Source organism: Brassica napus, chromosome A1 (assembly GCF_020379485.1).
Source record: "Brassica napus cultivar Da-Ae chromosome A1, Da-Ae, whole genome shotgun sequence".
Taxonomy (NCBI): Eukaryota; Viridiplantae; Streptophyta; class Magnoliopsida; order Brassicales; family Brassicaceae; genus Brassica; species Brassica napus.
This window is the reverse complement of record NC_063434.1, coordinates 3,869,019-3,892,121: the sequence shown is the minus strand read 5'-3', so window position 1 is coordinate 3,892,121 and position 23,103 is coordinate 3,869,019. Positions and strand designations below refer to the sequence as shown.

Here is a 23,103-nt window from a genome sequence, read left to right as displayed (position 1 = left end):
ACGACTTTGTTGACTTGGCTTTACCCGGTTTTCTTCAACCCAAGCTTTAAAATTACACACTTAAACCGGATATTACCCGGTTATTTCCTATATACAGTCCTTCTCAAAATCGTTCCTCACTACAAAACAATTTTTGATTAATTACGTAATTGCCATAGCTTTGATCAGAAAATCATTTGCATAGAACTTATTTTTCCAACGCAAACATTTTTTTTTTCTTTTTTAGTCTATGTTCTTATACATTTATTTTACAAGAAAATACATATAAAGCATACATGTCTACAGTATTAATAATCACACGCATAAAGAAACATCGTGTTGAATTATAAGTCTATATATTAACACACCACTATCGTTATACTTTACGTCTACTTACTCTCTAATCAATTAGAACAAGCTTTTACCACATCCGTACATGCATTAGTATAATCACATACAAAAGATTTCACCAAACATATATAATCTATCGCAACCGCTACTAAGAGGCAATAATCACACGAGGTTTGTTCATCATATTTCCATCATGTTGAATGAGAACTTGGAAAGAAGCTTGGGAATCTGCGATATGATTGGCCCATAAGTCTGCAAGAAAAGAAGAAAAAAAACATCATATCAATAACGCATATAACACGGTTGAATACAAGTTTACTGCGCTTTAAAGTTCACTATGATTGTAAGAGACGCATACCTTTTCGTTCTCATGGATTTGGCACAAGGGAACAGCGAGGAGCTTGAAGTTTTTAGGTACGACAAACTGTTGATGTAACGCTAGTCTCCCAAGAAAAAGCTTTAAGCATTCCTGAACAAGAAAAGATGAGGATAGAGCAGTGTTAATTAAAACAAGAATCTTTTACTAACATGGAAATGTGGAACTAAACTAACCTTAGGGTGTTTCACATTGGGTGGCAAGAAGGGATACATTAATGTCTCAAAGTTTGGTCTCCACCACTTCCCTATGCATTCTCCTACCTTCAAGAATATTTAACCAATTTTGAATAGAGAGACCAACCATTATTGAGCCAGGAACAAGTGAAAGACTTAGAATCCGCACTTCTTACCTCTAAACCCGGAAGAAGAACGTTCTCGTTAACTGAAAGCTTTGATGCGAGCTTGCGTTTCAGACCATCAACATCTAAGGAAAAAAAAACTGATTTCAGCATTGAGATTTGAGCACAGATAAAGAGGTTAGAGAAGAGTAAAAGTAAAACCTGATTCACCAGGTCTCAAACGACCACCAGGAAGCTTGAAGATGGAGTTTCTATACTGAAGAAGCAATACATGAGGATGCTTGAACAGCTCAACCTGATAATATATCCCCAAACCATTTTTACATGTTATAAAACAATTCTTCTTCTGTAATCTTTTCTTAAAAATCCCTAATTTTGCTAATCAATCACAACAAGAATTTACCAGAAGAACAGCTTCAACGCAAGTCCTCAATCCATGAGCAGCGTAACTACAAAGAGAAAAAAAGTTACAAACTTTAGCTACAAGTTCAAACACAAACAAAAACCCATATGATCAAAATCACTCGAAATTACTCTGATTTCAATCTGACGACACGATCAGCGATCATCTCGTCCTTGACGCGAACAGCGTCTCGCGAACCGAAGTAGTAGCTGCTAAGCGGATATAAATCTACCATCGAGTCCTCGTTTCTTCTCGTCGCGTTCTCTTCGCTGCTCTCTATATCTAAAATTGGTGCTTCTTCACCCATAGTTTCCCCCAGGAAAGTCCAAAGAAGCGATCACCAGGACAGAAGAGTGAAGAAAGTAAAAGAAGAAGAGATGTCGTAGTATGATCGGTGAGACGTGGCGGCTCCAGAGAGCTCTTCTCCGCTAAACGGTGCTAATAGCTGACGCCGGCGAGAATGTGAGAGGGAAAGAAAAAGTTAAGTGGAGATCTATTTTGGGCCTCTTATGATGTTAATGGGCCTTTAGAAACAGGCTTTTATCAAACAGTTACAAAAACGCCGCGATGTTATATTGTCCAACTTAAAAACGGGAGGGTGTCAGGGTGTGAGGAGAATCAGAAGGTTTTGCTTCTTCTGGCTCTCACTTGGAAAGACGGTTAAAAAAAAAAACCTAAAAAGATGAAACTCGCAGGTCTGAAATCGATCGAGAACGCGCACGAAGATTCCGTTTGGGCGGCGACTTGGGTTCCGGCGACGGAAGAACGACCGGCGTTGCTTCTTACCGGATCTCTAGACGAGACGGTGAAGCTATGGAGAGCGGACGAGCTGGATCTAGTGAGGACTAACACAGGACACTCCTTGGGAGTAGCAGCTGTGGCGGCGCATCCTTCCGGAATCATCGCAGCTTCTTCTTCCCTCGATAGCTTCGTCCGTGTCTTCGATGTCGACACTAATGCCACCATCGCTGTTCTCGAAGCTCCTCCTTCTGAGGTTTGGGGTATGCAATTTGAACCTAAGGTAATAGATTTGAATAATGCTTAGAAAATTGTTGAGTATCTGTAGCTCAAATAAGACAGGAACTTGATTGTGTTTGGCTTGTTGTCTGAAATTACTTTAGATCAACTTCTGATTTGCTCAAATCAGACAGTAACAATGCTCTACTGCTATGTCCTAACTTATTCATTTTAACATGTTACAAGGGTACAATCCTTGCTGTTGCAGGTGGAAGTAGTGCATCGGTCAAGCTTTGGGACACTGCGAGCTGGAGACTAATCTCAACTCTCTCAATCCCACGTCCTGAAGCGCCAAAGCCTTCTGACAAAACCAGCAGCAAGAAGTTCGTTCTCTCCGTGGCTTGGTCTCCCAACGGGAAACGCCTTGCTTGTGGTTCGATGGATGGCACCATCTGCGTCTTTGATGTTGATCGCTCGAAGCTTCTTCACCAGCTTGAAGGACACAACATGCCTGTAAGGTCCCTTGTGTTCTCCCCTGTAGACGCGAGAGTCCTCTTCTCAGGATCAGATGATGGGCATGTGAACGTGCACGACGCAGAAGGGAAAACGCTTGTGGGGTCCATGTCGGGGCACACGAGCTGGGTGCTGAGCGTTGATGCTAGCCCTGACGGTGGAGCTATAGCAACGGGGTCGAGTGATAGGACTGTGAGGCTGTGGGATCTTAAGATGAGAGCGGCTATTCAGACAATGAGCAACCATAATGACCAGGTTTGGTCTGTCGCGTTTAGACCACCTGGTGGAACCGGTGTCCGTGCGGGTCGTCTCGCTAGTGTCTCTGACGACAAGAGTGTATCGCTCTATGATTACTCATGAAAAAAGTCCTGTTGTTTCTTTTACTTTTATGCATTAACAATGTAATCTGCAAGAGTTTTTTTTTTCCGTTGTTCAAACTTTGCTTGAGAGCTTATTATAAAACTGAGAAACAGATGAAAGAGCAGTTTAAGAGCACACAAACAAACGTCTAAGAGTTTTCAAAAAAGGAAAGAAGATGGTCTGTGTTACTTATGACCTAAGTGTCTGACTTCCTAAGTAACTCTTGAGAACATCCATAACAGCTCCAAAATCAGCCTTCACTTCAACGGGAGGATTAGAGAATCTGCACGCCATGTCAGGGATAGCTTTGGAGTGATAATCAATCTTCGACTGCGTAAACTTCAACCCATGAGCAGTACTCACAACAACAGTCCTATCAGTCGGCGCAATCACTCCTCTGTTCCTCAGCTTAAACAAAGCAGTCAAAGCCACACCCGTATGCGGACATATAAACATCCCAGTAGAATCCGCCTGCGCCATCGCATCCATCAGCTCCTCCTCCGTCGCCTCCTCCACAATCCCATCACACTTCTTGAGCGCATACACAGCTCTATCGATGGACACAGGGTCGCCAATCTGAATGGCCGAGGCGAAAGTGGTGCTCGCAGTCATGGGCTTAAAGTCCTTCCAACCAGACTTGTAATGCAAGTAAAGAGGATTCGCATTAGCCGCCTGAGCACAAACCATCCTCGGGATACGATCAACGAGTCCAAGCTCTTGACACATCTTGAAACCTTTGTAGAAAGCGTAGATGTTACCGAGGTTGCCACCGGGAACAATCACCCAATCAGGAACTTGCCAATCGAACTGCTGAAGAATCTCAATCGCTGCAGTCTTCTGGCCTTCTAACCTCAAACTATTCAACGAGTTCGCCAAGTAGATAGGCAGCTCAGCGGTTATCTCTCTGATAAGCTTCATACAGCCGTCGAAATCGGTGTCGATGCTAAGAACAAACGCGCCGTTAGCTATCGGCTGAACAAGCTGAGCCATCGAGATCTTGTTCGCAGGCAAGAAGACGATGGAAGGTATCCCCGCGGATGCGCAGTAAGCTGATAGAGCTGCTGACGTGTCACCGGTTGAAGCGCAACCAACTCCGACTACAGGACGTTTCATTTTCCTTAACCGGTTAACTTGGCTAACCAAAACGGTCATACCGAGATCTTTAAAACTTCCGGTATGGCTAATCCCGCAGTGTTTGACCCAGAGATCGTTCATCCCTAGAAACTTTTTACCGAACCTCTCGGCCCAGAAGAGGTTGGAGTTTCCTTCGAAGGCCGAAACGATGTCGTCGTCGTCGATCTCGGGTAGGACCCACTCTTTCTTCGACCACACGCCCGATCCGTACGGCCACGTGCTTTTGCCGACGCGCGAATCGAAGAGGTCGCGCCAGTACGCGCCGTCGAATCGTTTTAGAGCTTCCATGTCGTGCTCGACGTCGAGGAGGCCGCCGGAGCGGCTGCGGTAGACGATCTCGTCGAGGGAGTAGTGCTCGCTGGATCCGGGGGGCGCGTTGAAGGGGACGTATCTGGCGGAGAAGGGATTGGCGGCGGTGGAGCGTTGGAGACGGGCGTCGTCGCGGATGGTGTTCTCGGTTCGGCGAGGCTTGGTGATTGTTTCGATTGGGGTGGTGGTGTTGTTTCCGTCTGCGGGGGAGGTGCATGAGACGAGGACGGGGCGGTAGCGGAGGAGAGGGGAGGAAGTGTGGCGGCGGAAGAGGTCTTGATTAGGGCTGAGGGAAGATAGAGAGGCGTTGAAGAGAGAAGAGGAAGTCATTTTAGAGATAGAAAGACAAGTTGAGATGCGGCGGAGGATTTTATGTGGACACACACGGGAGAGATAGAGAGAGAGGAGAAGACAACACTTCAGATAAATAACTCTGATTATTTTAAACCGGAGATATTTTAGAACCGGACGTAATCAAAGGTTTAAGCATTTAAGTACATATGGGCGTAACGATCTTTGGGCCCATGAAACCCTTCAAATATCCAGATTCTTTTCAATATTTGTCCCCTCTTTGTTCTCTTGTTTTATCAGGTAAGGTAGATCCTTTTGACTAGGCAAGAAAAAAATTACATTTATTCAAGTATCCAGATTTTTTTTTTTCTTTCTCATATTTGCAAGGAATGGAGATGATCTACATTTGAATTTACATTTGAAATCAAGATGTGAAAGAAGAGTACTCAAGCATATCATATAACTTGGTTAGAAATGCAATTTTTTAGAGACAAATAAATCTCTGAACCAGGTATATATATGTAATATGTATCGGACGGACGAACTGTCACAGACTCGCAATTATTTAACAAGAGTAAGGAGGAAAGCAGGAAGGGATACATATGTATATCCAGCATGGAATCACTTAACTCCTCTAAAACTATTACACTAGAACGAAAACAAGTCAGGCCATTGCTTAAACATCATTCTCTATACATTAGACTAAACGGGGGGTATGTTTGAGAAGGAGAAACCTTGGTATCCTTTGTAAGCGTAATAAGCGATCCGAGTATAGTAAAACCCTGGGATGAACAGCAGACACCCCAGGACCATGAAGAATATCCCTGGTAACATAACAACAAAAGAAAGAATGAATCAATCAATCACTACCTGAGCTCATGCCCCAAATCACATATAGGAATGATAAGTTTTTGATGCAATCCGGAACAAAAGAAAAATTAAATCATGTTAACTATGTATGATGCAACTACTTTTGCTTTCATATGAGTTGCATAGGCCACATAAGAGCACGATTACTAATTCAAAAGTGAAATCTCATCTCTTGTAAGCACTTGTCAATTTGGGACTAGAATCATACACAATCTTTAAGCAATGGCCCTGACACTAAAGAATCACAAAATCTCAAAATCAAATCGAATGCATATGGAAGGAATAAAGTGAAATCTTTCTAACAATGATATAACTAACCAGATCACCTGCAATCTTTCTATCAGCTTAATCACCTAAACTGTGATATAGATTCAAAGCAATCTTCAGAACTAATAATAAATCTAGACATATTGGTAATGAATACACAAGAAGCTCTATTAGATTCTCATCAATCTCCATTTTCTACACATACAGAATCTAGCTCCGGGAGAAGAATTAGCAACAAATATATCGAAATCGCACCGTGGCCTCGATCACCCCCAACTAGATTGTACGCCATGAAGAAGCCTGAGACGATTCCTAAGGCTCCGAACACGAGTAGCGCCACCGCGAGTGCGATCTCCTTAACCGGCGGCCGGCTATTCACGGTGTACGCAGTCCCAATCATCATGTCCTCGTCCGATATCGAGAACGCATGATCCACGTACGCCATTTAACACAGCTCCAGATCCAGATCAGTGGTAAACGATCAAGAAGAAACGATCAAATCTCGAGAAATCAAATCGAGCTGTTTGCTTCAGAAAGTTATGAGAGAGAGAGAGAGAGACTCTTCTCCTTGGTCACGGAGACGGATCGTAGTTTGGTGCAATTTCATTTATCGCGACTTCTACTCAAACGTACGACTTCATGCCGGATCTATTATCTAGATGCAAACTACGCGTCGTTTGGTTTGTTTTCACCACCATGTCAAACGGCGCAACGTGCGAGTTTATTTTGAAGTTTTGTAAACCAGTAGTGGACAAGATGCTTGATATAGCTCTCACACCAAAGCAAACCAGATAGATAAATGCTCTCTAATATTCTCTTTGTTCTTTTGATGATGACATAACGTATTTACAAAAATTCAAGGAAAGAAACTAAGTCAGAGAGATCTGTGGGGAGGATAGAGTTTCCAGAGAGCAACAGTTGCATCCTCGGAAGCAGACGCCATTAGCTCACAGTCTGGAGAGTAGGACACGGCGTTGCACTACAAACATTTTCAGAAAGTTTATCGTCTCCAGTTAGTAAAAGAAGATAGTGGTATTAGTCTAGACTAGAAAGTTAGAGAAACATTCACAAACCGTTGCTCCGTGGTACTTTAGTATCGCTAGAGGACTTCCTTTGCGGTAATTGTACACCCTTACTCTGTTTTCCAAATACATTTAACAAACATGTGTATTGGTACAACTAGATAACAGATCGATGAGAAGTGTTTTCTGAAGAAGTGGATGCTAACCTGTGATCCCAACCAGCTGTGGCTGCAATCTTCCCATCAGATCGGATTGAGGTGCCCGAGATGCCTGGCCTTTCCAAAATAATCTCTTTCCTCAGTGTTAAAGAACCCTAAGAAAACATATAACACATAAAAATTTCAGCATCAGATTATAACTTATACAGTGATAACACAAGTGCTTCGTTTCCTTACGGTTGAATGGTTGATATTATACATCACAATTTTGTCATCTGCCCCTCCTGAGATACCTCCATCGCATGATGATGCAACACAGAGACTTAGAACTGTATAAAGAAGAACAAATCAATAAAGCGGAAAGTTCAAATAATAATATAAGAAACATCTAGATATAGAGGATGAGAACAAGACCTGGCTCTGAATGAAACCTCACACTTGTTAGAGGAATTTTCGGATTGCGTATGTCCCAAAGCAGTGTTGACCCATCCTCATAACTGCACAGGTTCAGCATTAACCACCCATGATAACAACAAAGTTTACAAATGTAGATTTGTTTTTTTTTTCTTGATTAATGGAAAAAAAGATTGGGAAAGCAAACATACCCAGCTAAGACATGTAAGAAACCCTGTGATTCAGGAGGGGAAAATAATTGAACAGCCATACACATTCCTGCAGATGACCCAATTTAACACCTTGATGAAAGTATTTAAGCAAATTGCAAAGGTGAAATGATGAAGGCATTCTAGTTTCCACAATTTTAGTGATGGGGGAAAACATCAATGTACTTACGGAAAACAGTACAAGCTTACCTCTTTCTTTAGTAGAAGCACTGGCGGATTCATCAGGGCTACCTTGAGGAAGCTGTATGATCTTGCTTCTGGTATTCAGATCCCATATCTCTACCTTCACATATAAACCAAATAAGCGAGTGGGGTTTTGGTCAATAACAAAGAGTCATATGGGTTTCTAGTCACCTCAGTAGGTTCCTCCCCTGCTACTGCTACGTAAGTGGCTCTTTCAGCATGATCCCCATCTGTTACTATCAAATTATTAGGAACACTTTGGTATGTCACAACCAGAAGATAAAAACAATTTATTTTTGCTATATCAGACAACTGGAAAGAATAAAATTCGAGAACAACTTTACGATCTTACATTTTTAGCATTCAAAAATTGCACAAGATCAGTTCAGTCGAAAACAATGACCAGACCAGACCAGACCACAAGACAAGTAAAACATACCCTGAAGCAAATCAGAATCCCCCACAGATCCCTCACTATCATCTGTACATTGAACATTACACGTGTCTCCAGCATCCTGCTCATCGCGATTCTTGGAGTGACCTTCAGCTTCTTTGAGAGAAGCCTTAGGCTTCTTGACAAGAGAGAACTTGCAAAAATGATAGGCGCTTGTATTGAGTACTAGTAATGGATCCCTGCCAAGCATGTCAACCAAATATTAAGAACAAATCTATCACAAGAATCAGATAGCAAAGAGACAGTTAAAAGGGAACCTTGATAGACCACCATCTTCAATATCCCAACACTTGACAGTTCCATCTCTTCCCTGACTATAATCAAAACAGTAATTAGCTCAGCCTTCCCTGATTATGAACCACCACTAGGGGAACTGCTTTACGTTTTACCTGATAATCTTGTTCTCTCCTAACCAAGGACTAGCTGCTACAGCTAAAACCCCATTTGCTCTACTATGAGCCCTACAAATCCAAGACAAAACAAGTGAGTGCTACTGCATTACGGAAGGGGAAGGAAAAAATGTTTAAAATCAAAATGACAAACCAAGCAGAAGAAACTGTACGGTGCTGAATGGTATCCCAAATCCTCAACTCTCCATCAGCTGAACTGGAGAAATAAAAAATCTTCACTTTGCATCAAACCATCAAAATATAAAGCAGTATAGAACTGGGGGTTACTTTTTTTTTGTGCACAAATTCTATTGATAATAATAAAAGGAGAACATGACCTCGGGCCCAAGTCAATCAACTGGGGGTTACTCACAAGTGAGAGAACACTAGCTTACCCAGTGAAAAGCAGAGACTTTGATGGATGGAACGAAACATCCATAACAGAATGACGGTGTCCTCTAAGCACAGCCACCGGATCAGGCGGCGGTCTCTTGCTCATCTCCGTTTAGCTTCAAAACCCTTAAACCCAGTTACGCCTTTGCCAAAACTTTGCCGCGAGAATAGCTTGCCGAAGATCCAAAGGAGTCCTATGATGAAGACTGAAGAAGACGATTGATAGTTTAGTGCTTATTGCCCTGCCGGTTCTACTTTCTAGAAAACAACTACGCGTCGTTTATTGGAACTTAAACAGCAGAACGTGCGACTTTATTTTCACGGGTTTTCTATCCGAACAAAGCAAACTCTTCACTCACTTTCTTCTTCTTCACGAGACAAAGCAGAGCTTTAGAGCCATTGTGAGAGGACCCAAATGGCTCCGAGAACCGATTCACAAACCTCCGCCACCATGTCAGACACCTCCGGCGAATCATCAATCGATCCGATCTTCCACATTCTCCGTCTCATCCCATTCTCCTTCCTCCGTCCGCCGCGTCTCCGTCTCAAGCTCCCTTCCTTCACTCTCCCCTCTCCGATGACAGTCTTCGCGCTGATTCTCCTCACCTACTTCCTCGTCATCTCCGGATTCGTCTACGACGTGATTGTGGAGCCTCCAGGTATCGGGTCGACCCAGGATCCAGTCACCGGGACGATACGGCCCGTCGTGTTCATGTCGGGTCGGGTCAACGGGCAGTACATCATCGAAGGTCTTTCGTCGGGATTCATGTTCGTGATGGGTGGGGTCGGGATCATAATGTTGGATCTGGCGTTGGATAAGAATCGAGCTAAGAGTGTTAAAGCATCGTATGCTACGGCGGGAGTGACTTCCATTGTGATTGGTTATGTTATGAGTATGCTTTTTATCCGTATTAAGATCCCTGGGTATCTCCATTAGAGTTGTTTTAGATCACTTGGATCTGTAATGGGCTCTCTAGTTTACGAATTACAGTCGATCGTTGAGAAAAGAAAGTGACTTTTTTGTGTTTCTTAAAGCTTTGTTTGGTAATGGTAGTTTCAGCTTTGAATGTTAGAATCTGCGTTTGATATATCAATCTTGTCGTTTAAACTTGCGATAGAAACGATCTGCAACAGTTATGTTAACAACATAGTAGAGATTTTGAAGTTGGGTTTTGTTGAACTCTTTGTCTTTGTTTAACCTCATTTGCTACGCATGATTCTTTAGTCGATTGTCAGAGACTGTGTGATTGCTCAGTAGTTTTGGAGTTTTGGTAACCTCACAAATCTTTCATCTCGATTCACTGTAAAAAATATCAATGTTGTGCGAGTGTTCAAAGGAGTTTCGAGTCGCCAGCTTATGAAATAGGGAAAATATGCTCTTGTGGAGAAAGCAGTGCGCCATTTCCACTGTCTGCTACATGAGAATCGCAAACTTAGAATCTGTGGATAACAACCAAAGCAAATCTACACTTGTTGTGAATATATATATGTACGTGAATATTCTGTATATCTACTTCTCGTCGCACCAACAAACCGAGGTCCATATATTGAAAGCCTTTTACAAAGATGGAACGACCACCTGTTCATATTTAAGCTACTTTGCAACGTTAACAAAAATAGCTATATTTTGTATTTGTTTGATGTATTTAACAAGAAGAGGAAGAAGCATTTTGCGAAAGTACGTGGGAAGAGAAGGCAAAATAGTAGTATAAAAGTATTCACAGGTTGGATACTACTAAATCCACTTCTGGTATCTTTTCAAACTAGTTTTTATTAACCTGCAAAATTCATCAGAAAAATTCAAAGTTATTAGTAACGATTGTAGTTTTCAGATGCATGCATGGTTTGGCTATAACGACAAGGCTACTTTTTAGTTACCTGATGAGTTCCTTCTCCACCGGTTTATTCTGAAGTATTGGCTGACCGGAGTTTCTGGAACTGGTATGCATTTTCCGATCACCGCCAATGGCCAACTGGTTAATATAAACACAGACAAAACAGAGTTTATCTTGTGAGTTTACGAAATACGCATCTACTAACACTTCTGTTCACGCCTAATCAGGCCTATCTTCATGATGAATGAGTCTAAGGGTGGCCAAAGAACCAACAGAAATTTTTAAACTCAAACCGAACAAAATATTATTTATATACCCATTAGTAAACCTGGATCAAAACCAAATTGTAAACATGATTATCCACCCCTACAACAGATAACGTTAACAAACAAACCTGATGGAACCAATTCCGATCGAGACGAGCCACATCTCCCAATCAAGCTTAATCGTTGAAGCAAATGTTCCAAGGAACTCGACGATGACTACCTATTAAAACAGTTTACACCAAGCAATAAACCGTTAGTGTCTCAGTCTCTCAGATGTATATAAAAAGTGATTGAAATTACTTTGCAGGAATATGAGAGAGATAGTCAGTACCTGGAGCACAACGGTGACACAGATGATGCCCACAAAGAGGTGATTACGGAGAACTCCTTTGAAAATGTTTATTTCATCTGGCTTCCGTGCGTTGAACTCGTTGAAGATCTTAAAAAAGAATATAATAAGTTTGTTTTCTGATGTGCCCAAGCTTTTTCTTAATAAAGTGGAGTCAGTGTCTATCTTTTACCTGGCAGATGACAAAGGCATTGAAGATGACAGTATTCTTCACTCTCTCGGGATTGGGGTTACTCTTCAGATGAAGGATACTTATTCCACGGAAATTGAGGACTAACAAGACTGTCACTTGGTACATCGCCTAATAACATGCAAAAACAATTGGAGCGGGCAGATAAGGCTAAAATAATGTGACATTTAGACAATTGAGGGAAACAATAAAAAGATAACTTACTTGTACAAGCAAGTTTCTCCACATGATATTTGTGATGAGAGGTTCTCTGCAATTGAGAGATAAATACAATCGTTATGTAAAAATGGGAGAGATATTGAGATCACTCGACTTAAAACGTCCAAGTCTAGTAAAGTCATACCTTCTGCCAACAGGATCTCGATCCATCAAGTGATCGGTTGGTGGTTCGGTGGCTAAAGCAAGAGCTCCAAGAGTATCCATTATAAGATTGACCCAAAGGAGCTACAAAGATAGGGGAGAAAAGTCTTCATTAACATGGAAATTTTCGCTTTTAAGGTAATGCTTTTGTGCAGATGAGAATGAGGTATAACACATCAACTGTATCGAACCTGTACTGCAGTTAGTGGAACATCCCCCGAGGATATGGCAGCCACGACGTTGATGACAAGAGCTGCGACATTAACCGTGAGCTGAAACTGGATGAACTTCTGAATATTGGCATACACAGATCGACCCCAACGGACAACCTAGAGGAATCAAAAAAGAATATCCAACTCAAGACAATTATAAAGATCATAAATACACCCAAAGAATAACATTTCTTATAGAAAGTTACAAGTTCCAGCCAAAAGTATCATGCAACAGAAGGGTGTGAACAGAAAGCCTAGTTTAGAAGAAGTTTGAATCCCTTGGTTTCTAAGGATACCAACCTTCACAACGGATTCAAAGTTATCATCCAAAATAATAATGTCTGACTTTTCTTTTGCAACTTCAGTGCCTTGGATACCCATAGAGAGACCTATATCTGCCTGAAATTCAGAAACAGGAATTTTGATTCTCAATATCAATAGTGTTCTTTCAGAGTATAACACATGAGGTCTTTGTAGATATATTGAACCTCATGAAGTGCAGGAGCATCATTGGTTCCATCACCAGTCACAGCCACGACGTGTCCCCTTCTCTTCAGCGATTGCACAAGAAGAAGTTTGTCATTGGGTGATGATCTACCCATTACCTTCAAGTTTTAGCAACAATGTCAGGTACCATCAAATAACTGCGTTCAGTCAAAACCTACAACATTAGGCTCTTACAGATATCTCTTCAGAAATCCTATCTCTTTCTTCTTCTGAATAGGATCGGAATACTTTTCCTTCAATCAGATTAGGCTCACTAGCATCTGAGTCTGAAGCTAATATACCGCACTCTAGTGCAATTGCTTTGGCAGTTTGAATGTTATCACCAGTCACCATTCGAACCTGAGGCCAATAGTGTAATTTAGAAGACTATACACGCCCATGAATAAACAGAGCAGTTTAGAGAATAGATAAAATATGAAGAGAAACTCTCAGGGAAAGAAACAAATGAGATGTGTACGGACCTTGACTCCAGCTTGTTGGCATAGTAGAACTGAATTTTTGACACCTGGGCGACATGGATCCTACAATGTATTACATATAAAAAGAACATCCAATAAGAAATGCTTACTGGTTTACAGAATCACATCAAGGCGCATCACAAGACTCTTCAAAAAGGTAACGAGGACATTAATAAGTAAGGCTTACCTTAATACCAACAATAGCCAACAGTACAAGATCATCATCAGGTAAGACCCATCTTGAAAGTTGCTCTTCATCAGTTGGAATCTTGTCTGCTTCAAGTGTTCTGAAGGCAATTGCAACACAACGGAGACTCCTTGCAGCCATATCATTGATATCATTTTTTAACTCGGCCATCTGAAACATAACAAACATATCTATCAAAACTCTCACTACCAAATCTGGCATTGATTTGGAGCTACAAAAGAAAATATACTAAAAATGAGTTGGGTTTGCAGTAAGAAAACGGTCCTAAATCAAGACAATGATAAGGTAAGCCTTTAGTACAAACTATAGCACGACAAAGAGAAACACAGTTGCCAACCTTCTCTCCACTCATATCTACAAGACTCTCATTCTCATCCATATAGTGTGTGCAGGAACCCAATACAATTTCCGCAGCGCCTTTCCAGTGAACATGGACACTCGAATCCGGCTGAAACTGAATTAAGACTTTATTAGAATACTGGATGGCAAGGGGAAAACAACCACAAACGATAGATCAAAAACAAAGAAAAGGATGTTGAGAAGATAGAAAGAGATTACTGATTTCACTGCTACGCCTCCACGTTTCTGCTCTGAGTTGAATGGAAAAAAATGTATTGCAGAAGACTCAGACCTAAGGGCATCAAAATTCATGCCTAACTGCAGAGCTCAAAAATGGATTAGTTCTCCTCACAGCTGTATAAACTAGTACCAGAAAAAAATATAGCTGGAAAATAAACCTTTATCGCCCAATTGAGAATTGCTCTTTCTGTCGGCGATCCAGAAACCTGAATCTCACCACTCTGTAATTAGCAAGCGCAGATACATTATTACATTAAATAAACTGAAGTAGAAACCAAATGGGATATCAGTAAAGTTCCAAAGTAATTTTATCCCACCTCAGATAGGAACACACTGCCAGTTGTATTATGAGCAATCCCCTCAACAAGTTTGCATGTAAAAGCAGGAGGCAGTTTTGAGCTGCTGTCCGGAGGATCCATCTTTTGAAACCCAGCATAACACTCAACAACGGTCATCTGAGGAAAAAAAATAAAATATTAGGGGACTCGCCTGTTGGGGACACAATTCAAATTAGCAAAAGCTTGCAGCTAGGAATGCTGAGTACCAAAACTGTAACTTGAAAGGCTAAGCCTTTATATTGCTATTTGTTAGTGTGTTAGCAAAAATAAAAAAGAAGGAAGAGCACTAAGACTCACCTCGTTTAAGGTCAAAGTTCCCGTCTTATCACTGCAAATTGTTGTTGCAGATCCCATGGTCTCACAGGCGGAAAGCCTGCGCACCTGAAAATTAACTTCGTATAAGTTGCGAACATCATTTACTATATGAATCTTGTAAATCATGCAAACAAAGTGAGTCCCAAATAGTAAAAGATACGTACCAAAGCTTTATCTGCCATCATTTTTCTCATGGAATATGCAAGACTGCCAGTACGAAGTAGAAAAGATCAGTGCCGAAAGACAAACTCGTTCTAGTGATTTTTACAGTAGATCCATCCATTTCTATTACTTTTGACAATGTAATAACTACATTCTTTCCGAGCCAAGAGGTCTACGCAACTACTATCATTAAAAAATTTATATAGAGGATAGTAAACTAACGTCAAGGTAACAGCTAAAGGAAGCCCTTCAGGCACTGCCACTACAACGATTGTGACCTGCATTATTTGACAGGTTGAGCTGAATGGTCACAGATATATGAAGAAGAAGCTGAAGATGGTATTAGCCATATTGATTTCTAAGATACACTTACTGCAACCGTGATGATTTTAACAAGATCATCTAGCACGTGATCAAATTTTGTCGTCCCTCCAACAAACTGTGGGGCTCCATTTGCATCCTTCGTGTGACCAGTAAAGTAGCTGCAGAAAACAAAGATTCGTTCAACGACCACTGACAATTTACTCCACGTTGTACTCAGTTGTCAGAAAGAAATAGAAACGCACCGGACGACAAGGACAAATAAAACAACGCCAGCAACTGTAAGCCCCACAATTCCGATAAATGTTGCAACACCGTTCAAGCGTACCTGAAAAAAATCAAAGTTAAGTATGAATATTGAGCAACAAATGCCAAAAAGAAATATGAAAAGATAAAAGGTTTACACTCACCTGCAGTGGTGTTTCTCCACCATTGTCTTCTGAGATGCTAGCCATTAGTAAGCCCCATTCAGTGTTGACCCCTACCCCAGTAACCTGAGTTTCAAAAATAAAATTTAGACTTAAATAAGTAATTCAGAAGTTTTGAGCGCATTCAGCTCAATTTTTCCTCTAATAAAGAAAAACATGTTTTTGCTAAAGAGATTCTCCAACCAAGGATAATCTAGTTCACCAGTCACCCACATCTCTCCATTTTTCTCCAGAAAGCTTACAGTTACTGTGACACAGAAAGTAAAAGTTTGTGTTCGTCAAGTCTTACCAGCATTGTCCCGTGGCCATCTGCAACTTTACAGCCAGACATTAGGAATGGATTCTTAGCAGAGTTTTTGTGAACCTGCGAGAAACAACTCGCTCAGATACATGAAATGCAAAGACAGAATCATTGCAAATGAAAAGGCAGAGCGTAAAGCATACAATTTTGCTTTCCCCAGTCATGCTGGACTCATCAACCGCAAAGGAATGGCCAGCAACTAAAACTCCATCAGCAGGTACCTAATGAAATTATTTGCAGATTAAAGATAGATTATATATATACTTAAATGCGAAAAAGAGCTACTGCATTAATAAATTCGTGCAACTTGCCTGATCGCCAATATTGAGAGGTATGATATCGCCTACCACAATGTCATAAATTGAAATTTCAACTCTTCTCCCACCGCGGGTAACCTAAGCATGTGGAAGATGCACTTTCAAAAATTAAACCAACAAAAATGATATCATCTATTAGCTGCATGATCATCCAAGCTATCACCTCTAGATGTATATTTCTTTTCTCTTCATTTAAGTTCTGGAATTGAAGAGATTGGCGATAATCACTGGTAGCTGCCAAGGGAAGAGGTACACAAATTGGTATAATACATACAGCATTCACATATATGAGTGAAATCGAGTTCAGCAAGGAATATCAATACCCGTCACCACAATGACAAGAAGAACAGCAAAAGCAATGCTGATACCATCGTACCATCCTTTCTCGATACCCTAAGTAGGTAGTAAAAGAGGTACCAAACGCTCATGAGGAACAAGAAAACGATAAACTATGGATAGTGGAGATAAAACAATAGCGTGATATCGGGCTTAGCGATTGGAAGGCCAAAAAACCATAGAAAGTAATTGTTCGTTCAAATAAAGAGGTACACTAATCCGGGAAAGTCTTGTTTGTGTAATAATTAGTTAACTGGTCAGCTATGACAGTTAGAAAAGGACCTGTACAAGGTATGCGCTGAGTAATACAAAATATACCAATTCCTAAACTGAATACCTCGGTCTTTATTCCCAATGCTAAAGAAGCAACTGCTGCTACAATCAGTATGATCAAAGTAAGATCTTGAGAAGCTTCCCATACAAACCTCTATTGGGCATTATGAAACAAAAAAAAAAGGAAGGAATCAAGATACTAATTAACTGGAATAGCCTCACAGATTGAAGCAAAAAATAACAAAGATTTAAACTATTTAATACCCAGAAACTCCTCCCTTTCTTCTGCGGGTATGTGTTTGATCCAAAAGCAAATTTCCTTTTCGATATGTCATCATCATCCCCATGTATACCCTTCTCCAAGTTTGTTTTCAACAGGCCAGATAACCCTTTGACCTAATGAAATAAAACAGAGGATAAACATACATGAATAAGCTTTACGGCTGAGAACTAAGTGTCGCAGCGAAAAGTAATTAATCAGCTAAAGCGAAAACATACTCCACCAAGTTCTTGCAGAGATCCTATATTATGATCCCTTGATATCGATATAATTTGCTCCTGTCCAATACCAAAATCGCCACCGCCAGGAGTTGGAGGTGAACTTGTAATTCCTATAAAGGAAAAAAACCTCAGTCAACTACAGCACACCATCAATTAGATTTACAATGATATCCAAGAAAACAACAAGGTCGGCAAATCCACAGTGGCCATACACTGTAAAAGAGAATCAATTCAACCCATTGCAGTTAAGATCAATCACATTTTGAAAAACATGAATAAGCAAAGCAAAGATCATTCAGACTTTCCCTCTGAGAGAACTTGCGACTGCACCACGAACCATAGTGTCAGTCAAAACAACTAATGCATATGAAACAAAAGGTATCAAAATGGCAATCACTTAATACCCTAAGACACCGCAAGAGATCATATACATGCTTCGCAAAATGGGTTGATCAAAAGAAAAGTAAGGAAAAGAATAAGAAGCTGAAAGAAGTTACCATTCACTCGGCTTGCAGCTGCTTTAAAAAGGTGTGCAGCCTAAGGAATCAAAAAGCATTGATTAGACACCGCCAAAACAACTATAAGTTAATTTACGAAGAAATCTTGTGTACTCTTATTGCTTGGGCATGCGCTCTCATCTTCCTCAGCATCCGTTTCTTGTCTTCTTCCCTTTTCAAGTCCAGAGTATATCGGAATCGACGAGACGCATTCAGCACAAGCGCCGCTTGCTACGAAACCCAAATTATTTTCGAGAATGTTAGGAAACAAAACAAATCTGAACTACTTGGATGAGGCAAGTAACAACATATCATCCCCTTTCAAGAAACTAAAACCAATAAAGCACAGTAGTTAACTAAAATCAATTCTAAATCAAAAGGACATCAAATTCCCCCAAGTCACAAATGCACATCTACGCTAAGTGGAACTAGAGCCACTTACCCTCCAACGGCGTAACCTCTCAACAGGAGCATTCTTAGTAGTGGTAATGTCAAAGGGACTATCTTCATATTCATAGTCAGTGAAGGTGCTAGTCCCAGCCTCCACGTCCTTGTCTTCCCCTCGTGGAGAGTTCTTGAATGGTCCACTCATGGCTATCGCAGGAGAGATGGCACCACACTCAAGACACACTGTTGATGTTTCAAATACGCTCTTCCTAAACCTGAAAACACAAACACCAAAATTAGAAACAGTTATCTAGCCTTACTGCATTCTCGTCTTCAACCTAAACCAATAATCACAATCCAGTTCAAAAATCTCACTACCAAAGGCGAATCTAAGATTACACATAAACAAATCCCTCTCTCTCAACAACTCGAACATTTTACTGTTCCTAATCATCAGCACCAAAACCAAAATCAAACAAACTTCCGAAACGGAGAACAATCCGTTTTTTTTTCGATTAGAGCGGGAGAATCACAGAAACGAACAATCGCCGGGAAATTTTACCGGTAAATCAAATTTCAAATCGAGGAGTAGAATCTGATTCAGTGATAGAGCAGTCCAACGAAACGTGTACGATAACATCGTGAATCGTGCCAAACCAGGAGAGTGATCGAATAAACAATCACACAAAGAGTAAAGCATGAAATCTCAGAGACGGTTACTGTTAAATAGAAAATAAGGTACCTCGATTATCGGCGGAAGGAGAGCTCAGAGGCGTCGTTTCTCAGCACTTTTCCCTTTGTTCTTATGATTCTCTGCTAATATAGATTTTCCGTCGCTTTCTCGAGAAAATAACGAACGAGAGAGAGAAATTTAGGAAGCTTCCTCCATGTAGCTTTGACTCGTCACTCGGGTAACCGTTTAAAATTTTCTGAAAAAACAAAAGTTGTATTCCTATATTTCCTAATTTCCGCATTTACGATGATTATATTAACGGGTTTTCAAAATATAATTAACCATACATTATACAACACTCCAAATAGACCATGGAACCAGGACCGGCTCAAGAAAATTATGGACCCTTGGGCAAAATAGTTTTTCAAAAAATAAATTTACATATACTCTATGGATAACATAAAAATTTTGGGTCATTTTTTAATTTTTTTTTTTTGAAAATCAGACTCCATTTTAACATTAATTATGCAAAAAAAAATTAGACCCTGGGCCATGCCCCCCTTGCCCCTACGCCTCAGCCGGCCCTGCATGGAACAATGGATTTTTTTTTATGAATGGATGTGTTGTTACGTTCATTCATTCAATGCATCAGTGCCACATTATTCACCTTTTAGTATTATCTCAGTACTTATTGAGTATCCAGGTTCATTTTTGATCCACATGATTATGTGTGTTATATTGTACTACTACTATTATATACCTCTTCAGAGTAACGTTTTCAAAACAAAACAAAAATGATGGCGTCTCGAATCAGCGTGCTCGCCGTTTCGTTGAAAATATATGCATGCGCAGCGACTGGAACTGAATGCACTGCTGACGGAATCTGATTTGGACTCCCTCCCAACTTTTCTTTAATTAATCTTATCAGTAGTTAATTAATTTGTAGATTTCTTTTGACCTCTAGTAGTATTTTATTTCTACTAGGAATATGTTCTGTCATGGGAAATTATAAATATTCCTGGTAATCAGGATTTCCAATTTAATAATTTCTAGCATATAGTACAAAAATTGTTTTTACTGATCGTTTGACTCATCAGTAAGTGCAGTCAAACTTAAGCATATTAAACTCCTGGAAATCCTAATTTGATATCACTATAAAATTATAGAGTTTCATTTATTATTCTATGGGTTATCATAAAGTATTAGGGCATATGATCCAGACGACTTGCAGTTCCGAGTTATTTTGCTCCAAATTTTACATTTAGAAGTATATGTTTTTCGTTTTAATAATATAGAAGATTCCCGGTTATGTTTTGATTACCCTCTAAAATGATGTTATATGGTCAAATTATTGTTTTGTTAAATTATAAAAGAGCAGAAACTAATCTTGCAATTATATTCAGCTAGATCAATAATGATAGGATTGGAATTAACTGGCATTTCGTACCGTGTGGACATGTGATGGAAATTTCTAGGAAGGCACACACTGCACTTGCTCTTGAATGTGACCCCTTACTCATATATCACCATCGCATATTCTTATTATAAACTTCTATAAGACTTACAGTTGACTCTATTTCTACGTCCACATAAGTGCTAATCTTTGTAAGGACTTGTCGATGTAAAGACAGTCTTTAAGCGAGGCTGATTAATATCCTTTTCGTAAGTTGGTACAGCAAACTATACATTGAGGGAACACATGTTGACATCCCATATGTATCAATGATATTATTATGCTACTTTGCAAAACAAAGTTGTGGATACTTTTTATTTCGATTGCAAGATTCTATAACGGCATGAAAGTTATTAAATGAATACATAATTTCTAATATCAAAATGGACACCAAGAACCAACAGTGCGTTAAGGTAGTGGTTTAGTGTTTACAGTAGACTAATTGTCCTAGTTCGATTTCTGTTGGGAGGGGTGGTTTACGCCATGTTTAGGTATTACCAACTGCTGATCCGAGGCGATCCGAGGCTTAGAAGGATTATTTGAACCGAATACCTAGACATTTCCCGGATAGCAAAAAAAAAATGGACACCAAGAATTAGTTCCAACTTGGAACTCTGTGAAAGTTCAAAAAAAAAAAATTGGAACTCTGTGTATACCAATTGAAATATTATCTTTAATGGGCCATACTGAACTAGATGAAACCATAATGGGCTATAGTCCCAATAACATCGGTACGAGTCTATTCCTTCGAATCCGTATTGGGTAAGAGTGCATGAAAGAAAGATTATGACAGTTGCAGACAAAAAAAAATTGCTCAAAAAGAAAGAAACATTCTGACCATTTACTTTGGTACGAGTGAAAATTTAGTAAACAACAAAACCTAGTTTCTTTTTATTCGAATAGGTTTGGTTAGCTTGAACTACATAAAACAGTCGCAATTAAATATCACGCAATAACAAGAATGAAAAGCAATTCGTATATACTCTAGACCTCTAGCATCATCCGATCGTGGTAATCATTTGGACCATAGGAGTAGTAAGACTAAAAACTCCATATGACCATACGAGTCGACCGAAAGACATGAAGTGATGGCGTGATTATGATTTCGTAAGGGTAATTGTCGGTGAAATGAAAGTGTAACACTTCATAATTTCGAAACTAGCTATTTCTTTACTCAAAAATATGTATCAACGGGCCACATCGAGGAGAAAAAATAGAGAGAGACTTTGTAATGTACGCTTGGCTTTTCGGGAACAGGAGAGACATGAGAGTGTCTATAGACAAAGATTTGAGGTCTGAAGATCAAACCTTATCTACTCCCAACACATCTATCAAAACCTTATCAACTTTTGAGTTTTGAACATGGATCAAACTATTTCCCAAATCTAATCAAATATATTATTCTTAACACTATAAAACTCAAACCGGGAACCAGACTTAATTGTTTTGCCCGGTTATCAACTTCCATCCTATGCATGAGAGAATACCTAAATAAACAGTACAAGTTGAATTCATCTTGTATATCATAATATATATTAAATAGAATCATAAAACATCCGTATGGGAAAAAATCTCTTATTGTTATATGTCAAATATAATTTCTGTGTTTAATTCGGAATATGATAAGATATGGCACTGTACGTACGTCCTGAACCTAAAGAAAGGGATAGGAGAAGAAAGATTGAGGAAGAGTTTTTGGGCTTATCCACCAGAAAAAAAATGATAAGTGACGTCCCAACACCTATCCACCTGTTCTTGCCTCTGTCCCTCTTATCGTGTACATGCGATTCTAGAAAATTATTATACTTCTTGTAGAAATTGATCATTTTGTACGACTTGTTCCAAGATGATATGATGATATCTATTACATCTTACCTAAATCACTGATGTCAACAACAAAAAGTATTTACCTAAATGATACATATACAGAAAGTTTCTATAAGTGAATTTAATTTAGACGTTGAAATGTATAGCCAGTTCTGGATATCTATCTATCAAGCGTCAGCCAAAGTATATACTATATATTTGTACAGAGTTAGGTATCGAATATAATAGTAATCCACTACACTAAATAAAGATAATTAAAAGAGGTGAAACTATTCGAAGATGAATTATCGATAATGAATCAACTAGAGAAACAAACAACCGTAAAGAAGAGATATAATTGGGATGGTTTCGTTTTACAAGTCTAATATTTAAACTGATCTTCTATTTTAATATTATTTTGGTTATATATGAATATATGATTGTATAGAGCAGAATTGCTGAATTAGATATCTTAACTAACATACATCATCTTCTTGTTATAGGTTATATATATACTAAACACTGATGATCAATTGTTTTACATAGTAGTAACGCACTAACGCAACAAGCATCAAGTACTTATTTACATTGTATTCATTTCAAAGAAAATATAATCTAATTAAGTTGACATCATATTTTCAATTAACTTATTTGAAGTTGTGTAGTTTGTATAGATGCTAGTCCATTGTATGTAAACA

At 39.6% G+C, this 23,103-nt stretch overlaps 7 protein-coding genes across 12 annotated transcripts; 2 read left to right on the top strand and 5 right to left on the bottom strand.

Annotated features, from left to right (window-relative positions):
* Positions 1-265: 265 nt before the first annotated feature.
* On the bottom strand, positions 266-1,859 carry LOC125609831 (pre-mRNA cleavage factor Im 25 kDa subunit 1). Of its 2 annotated transcripts, XM_048781283.1 has the most exons (8): positions 1,542-1,859; positions 1,411-1,456; positions 1,209-1,302; positions 1,059-1,132; positions 883-969; positions 689-799; positions 502-582; positions 266-442 (listed from the first exon to the last, which is right to left on the bottom strand). In XM_048781283.1, exons 1-7 carry the CDS (start codon positions 1,715-1,717, stop codon positions 511-513), a joined length of 660 nt encoding a protein of 219 aa, XP_048637240.1. In that variant the 5' UTR covers positions 1,718-1,859; the 3' UTR covers positions 266-442; positions 502-510. The 2 variants fall into 2 exon arrangements, with proteins under 2 accessions (XP_048637240.1, XP_048637239.1); XM_048781282.1 differs by having other exon boundaries at positions 266-582.
* Positions 1,860-2,019: 160 nt separating this feature from the next.
* Positions 2,020-3,364, top strand: LOC106388756 (WD repeat-containing protein VIP3). Its single transcript, XM_013828932.3, has 2 exons — positions 2,020-2,431; positions 2,614-3,364. Exons 1-2 carry the CDS (start codon positions 2,093-2,095, stop codon positions 3,238-3,240), a joined length of 966 nt encoding a protein of 321 aa, XP_013684386.1. The 5' UTR covers positions 2,020-2,092; the 3' UTR covers positions 3,241-3,364.
* A 65-nt stretch (positions 3,365-3,429) lies between these two features.
* LOC106388466 (threonine synthase 1, chloroplastic) lies at positions 3,430-5,121 on the bottom strand. The gene has a single exon (XM_013828578.3). It carries the CDS (start codon positions 5,011-5,013, stop codon positions 3,430-3,432), a length of 1,584 nt encoding a protein of 527 aa, XP_013684032.2. The 5' UTR covers positions 5,014-5,121.
* Positions 5,122-5,473: 352 nt separating this feature from the next.
* On the bottom strand, positions 5,474-6,700 carry LOC106388941 (transmembrane protein 230). Its single transcript, XM_013829148.3, has 2 exons — positions 6,367-6,700; positions 5,474-5,798 (listed from the first exon to the last, which is right to left on the bottom strand). The coding sequence occupies exons 1-2, from the start codon at positions 6,554-6,556 to the stop codon at positions 5,677-5,679; spliced, it is 312 nt and encodes a 103-aa protein (XP_013684602.2). The 5' UTR covers positions 6,557-6,700; the 3' UTR covers positions 5,474-5,676.
* Positions 6,701-6,877: 177 nt separating this feature from the next.
* On the bottom strand, positions 6,878-9,675 carry LOC106388548 (protein DECREASED SIZE EXCLUSION LIMIT 1). 3 transcript variants are annotated; one of them, XM_013828827.3, is made up of 13 exons: positions 9,336-9,675; positions 9,095-9,152; positions 8,941-9,012; positions 8,809-8,865; positions 8,537-8,730; positions 8,269-8,333; positions 8,104-8,197; positions 7,897-7,963; positions 7,706-7,788; positions 7,529-7,620; positions 7,340-7,446; positions 7,185-7,248; positions 6,878-7,090 (listed from the first exon to the last, which is right to left on the bottom strand). In XM_013828827.3, exons 1-13 carry the CDS (start codon positions 9,373-9,375, stop codon positions 6,986-6,988), a joined length of 1,098 nt encoding a protein of 365 aa, XP_013684281.2. In that variant the 5' UTR covers positions 9,376-9,675; the 3' UTR covers positions 6,878-6,985. The 3 variants fall into 3 exon arrangements, with proteins under 3 accessions (XP_013684281.2, XP_013684140.2, XP_013684209.2); XM_013828686.3 differs by having other exon boundaries at positions 9,095-9,157; positions 9,336-9,662; XM_013828755.3 differs by having other exon boundaries at positions 8,269-8,327; positions 9,095-9,157; positions 9,336-9,662.
* Positions 9,676-10,513, top strand: LOC106388842 (oligosaccharyltransferase complex subunit ostc-like). The gene has a single exon (XM_048781287.1). The coding sequence runs from the start codon at positions 9,749-9,751 to the stop codon at positions 10,268-10,270; it is 522 nt and encodes a 173-aa protein (XP_048637244.1). The 5' UTR covers positions 9,676-9,748; the 3' UTR covers positions 10,271-10,513.
* A 337-nt stretch (positions 10,514-10,850) lies between these two features.
* On the bottom strand, positions 10,851-19,432 carry LOC106388320 (calcium-transporting ATPase 10, plasma membrane-type). Of its 3 annotated transcripts, none has more exons than XM_013828399.3 (35): positions 19,216-19,432; positions 18,529-18,748; positions 18,201-18,317; positions 18,087-18,126; positions 17,587-17,699; positions 17,353-17,484; positions 17,153-17,242; positions 16,803-16,872; positions 16,643-16,713; positions 16,474-16,557; positions 16,306-16,383; positions 16,151-16,225; positions 15,844-15,927; positions 15,679-15,761; positions 15,486-15,594; positions 15,335-15,390; positions 15,115-15,157; positions 14,933-15,016; positions 14,615-14,752; positions 14,456-14,518; positions 14,277-14,375; positions 14,056-14,172; positions 13,698-13,868; positions 13,514-13,573; positions 13,227-13,391; positions 13,034-13,150; positions 12,846-12,944; positions 12,525-12,662; positions 12,317-12,417; positions 12,178-12,223; positions 11,956-12,084; positions 11,766-11,873; positions 11,563-11,654; positions 11,212-11,306; positions 10,851-11,111 (listed from the first exon to the last, which is right to left on the bottom strand). In XM_013828399.3, the coding sequence occupies exons 2-35, from the start codon at positions 18,676-18,678 to the stop codon at positions 11,107-11,109; spliced, it is 3,222 nt and encodes a 1,073-aa protein (XP_013683853.2). In that variant the 5' UTR covers positions 18,679-18,748; positions 19,216-19,432; the 3' UTR covers positions 10,851-11,106. The 3 variants fall into 3 exon arrangements, with proteins under 3 accessions (XP_013683853.2, XP_048637154.1, XP_013683921.2); XM_048781197.1 differs by having other exon boundaries at positions 19,036-19,401; XM_013828467.2 differs by lacking the exon at positions 10,851-11,111 and having other exon boundaries at positions 11,204-11,306; positions 14,056-14,166.
* Between the last annotated feature and the right edge of the window lie 3,671 nt (positions 19,433-23,103).

Excerpts from the sequence above, each read along its gene's own strand:
- LOC106388466 (XM_013828578.3), bottom strand. The coding sequence starts at position 5,013 with ATGACTTCCTCTTCTCTCTTCAACGCCTCTCTATCTTCCCTCAGCCCT.
- LOC106388320 (XM_013828399.3), bottom strand. The coding sequence starts at position 18,678 with ATGAGTGGACCATTCAAGAACTCTCCACGAGGGGAAGACAAGGACGTG. Across the intron at positions 16,714-16,802 it reads TCTTGTCATTGTGGTGACGG|CTACCAGTGATTATCGCCAA; the intron begins GTATTGATATTC and ends TTCCCTTGGCAG. Across the intron at positions 11,655-11,765 it reads GTGTCACCGTTGTGCTCCAG|GTAGTCATCGTCGAGTTCCT; the intron begins GTACTGACTATC and ends CTGTTTTAATAG.
- LOC106388941 (XM_013829148.3), bottom strand. The coding sequence starts at position 6,556 with ATGGCGTACGTGGATCATGCGTTCTCGATATCGGACGAGGACATGATG. Across the intron at positions 5,799-6,366 it reads TGGGGGTGATCGAGGCCACG|GGATATTCTTCATGGTCCTG; the intron begins GTGCGATTTCGA and ends TTATGTTACCAG.
- LOC106388548 (XM_013828686.3), bottom strand. The coding sequence starts at position 9,439 with ATGAGCAAGAGACCGCCGCCTGATCCGGTGGCTGTGCTTAGAGGACAC. Across the intron at positions 8,334-8,536 it reads GGATTCTGATTTGCTTCAGG|TAACAGATGGGGATCATGCT; the intron begins GTATGTTTTACT and ends ATAATTTGATAG. Across the intron at positions 7,249-7,339 it reads ACAGCTGGTTGGGATCACAG|AGTAAGGGTGTACAATTACC; the intron begins GTTAGCATCCAC and ends TTTGGAAAACAG.
- LOC106388842 (XM_048781287.1), top strand. The coding sequence starts at position 9,749 with ATGGCTCCGAGAACCGATTCACAAACCTCCGCCACCATGTCAGACACC.
- LOC106388756 (XM_013828932.3), top strand. The coding sequence starts at position 2,093 with ATGAAACTCGCAGGTCTGAAATCGATCGAGAACGCGCACGAAGATTCC. Across the intron at positions 2,432-2,613 it reads GTATGCAATTTGAACCTAAG|GGTACAATCCTTGCTGTTGC; the intron begins GTAATAGATTTG and ends ACATGTTACAAG.
- LOC125609831 (XM_048781282.1), bottom strand. The coding sequence starts at position 1,717 with ATGGGTGAAGAAGCACCAATTTTAGATATAGAGAGCAGCGAAGAGAAC. Across the intron at positions 1,457-1,541 it reads GTCGTCAGATTGAAATCAGA|TTACGCTGCTCATGGATTGA; the intron begins GTAATTTCGAGT and ends TTCTCTTTGTAG. Across the intron at positions 800-882 it reads CCAATGTGAAACACCCTAAG|GAATGCTTAAAGCTTTTTCT; the intron begins GTTAGTTTAGTT and ends TTTCTTGTTCAG.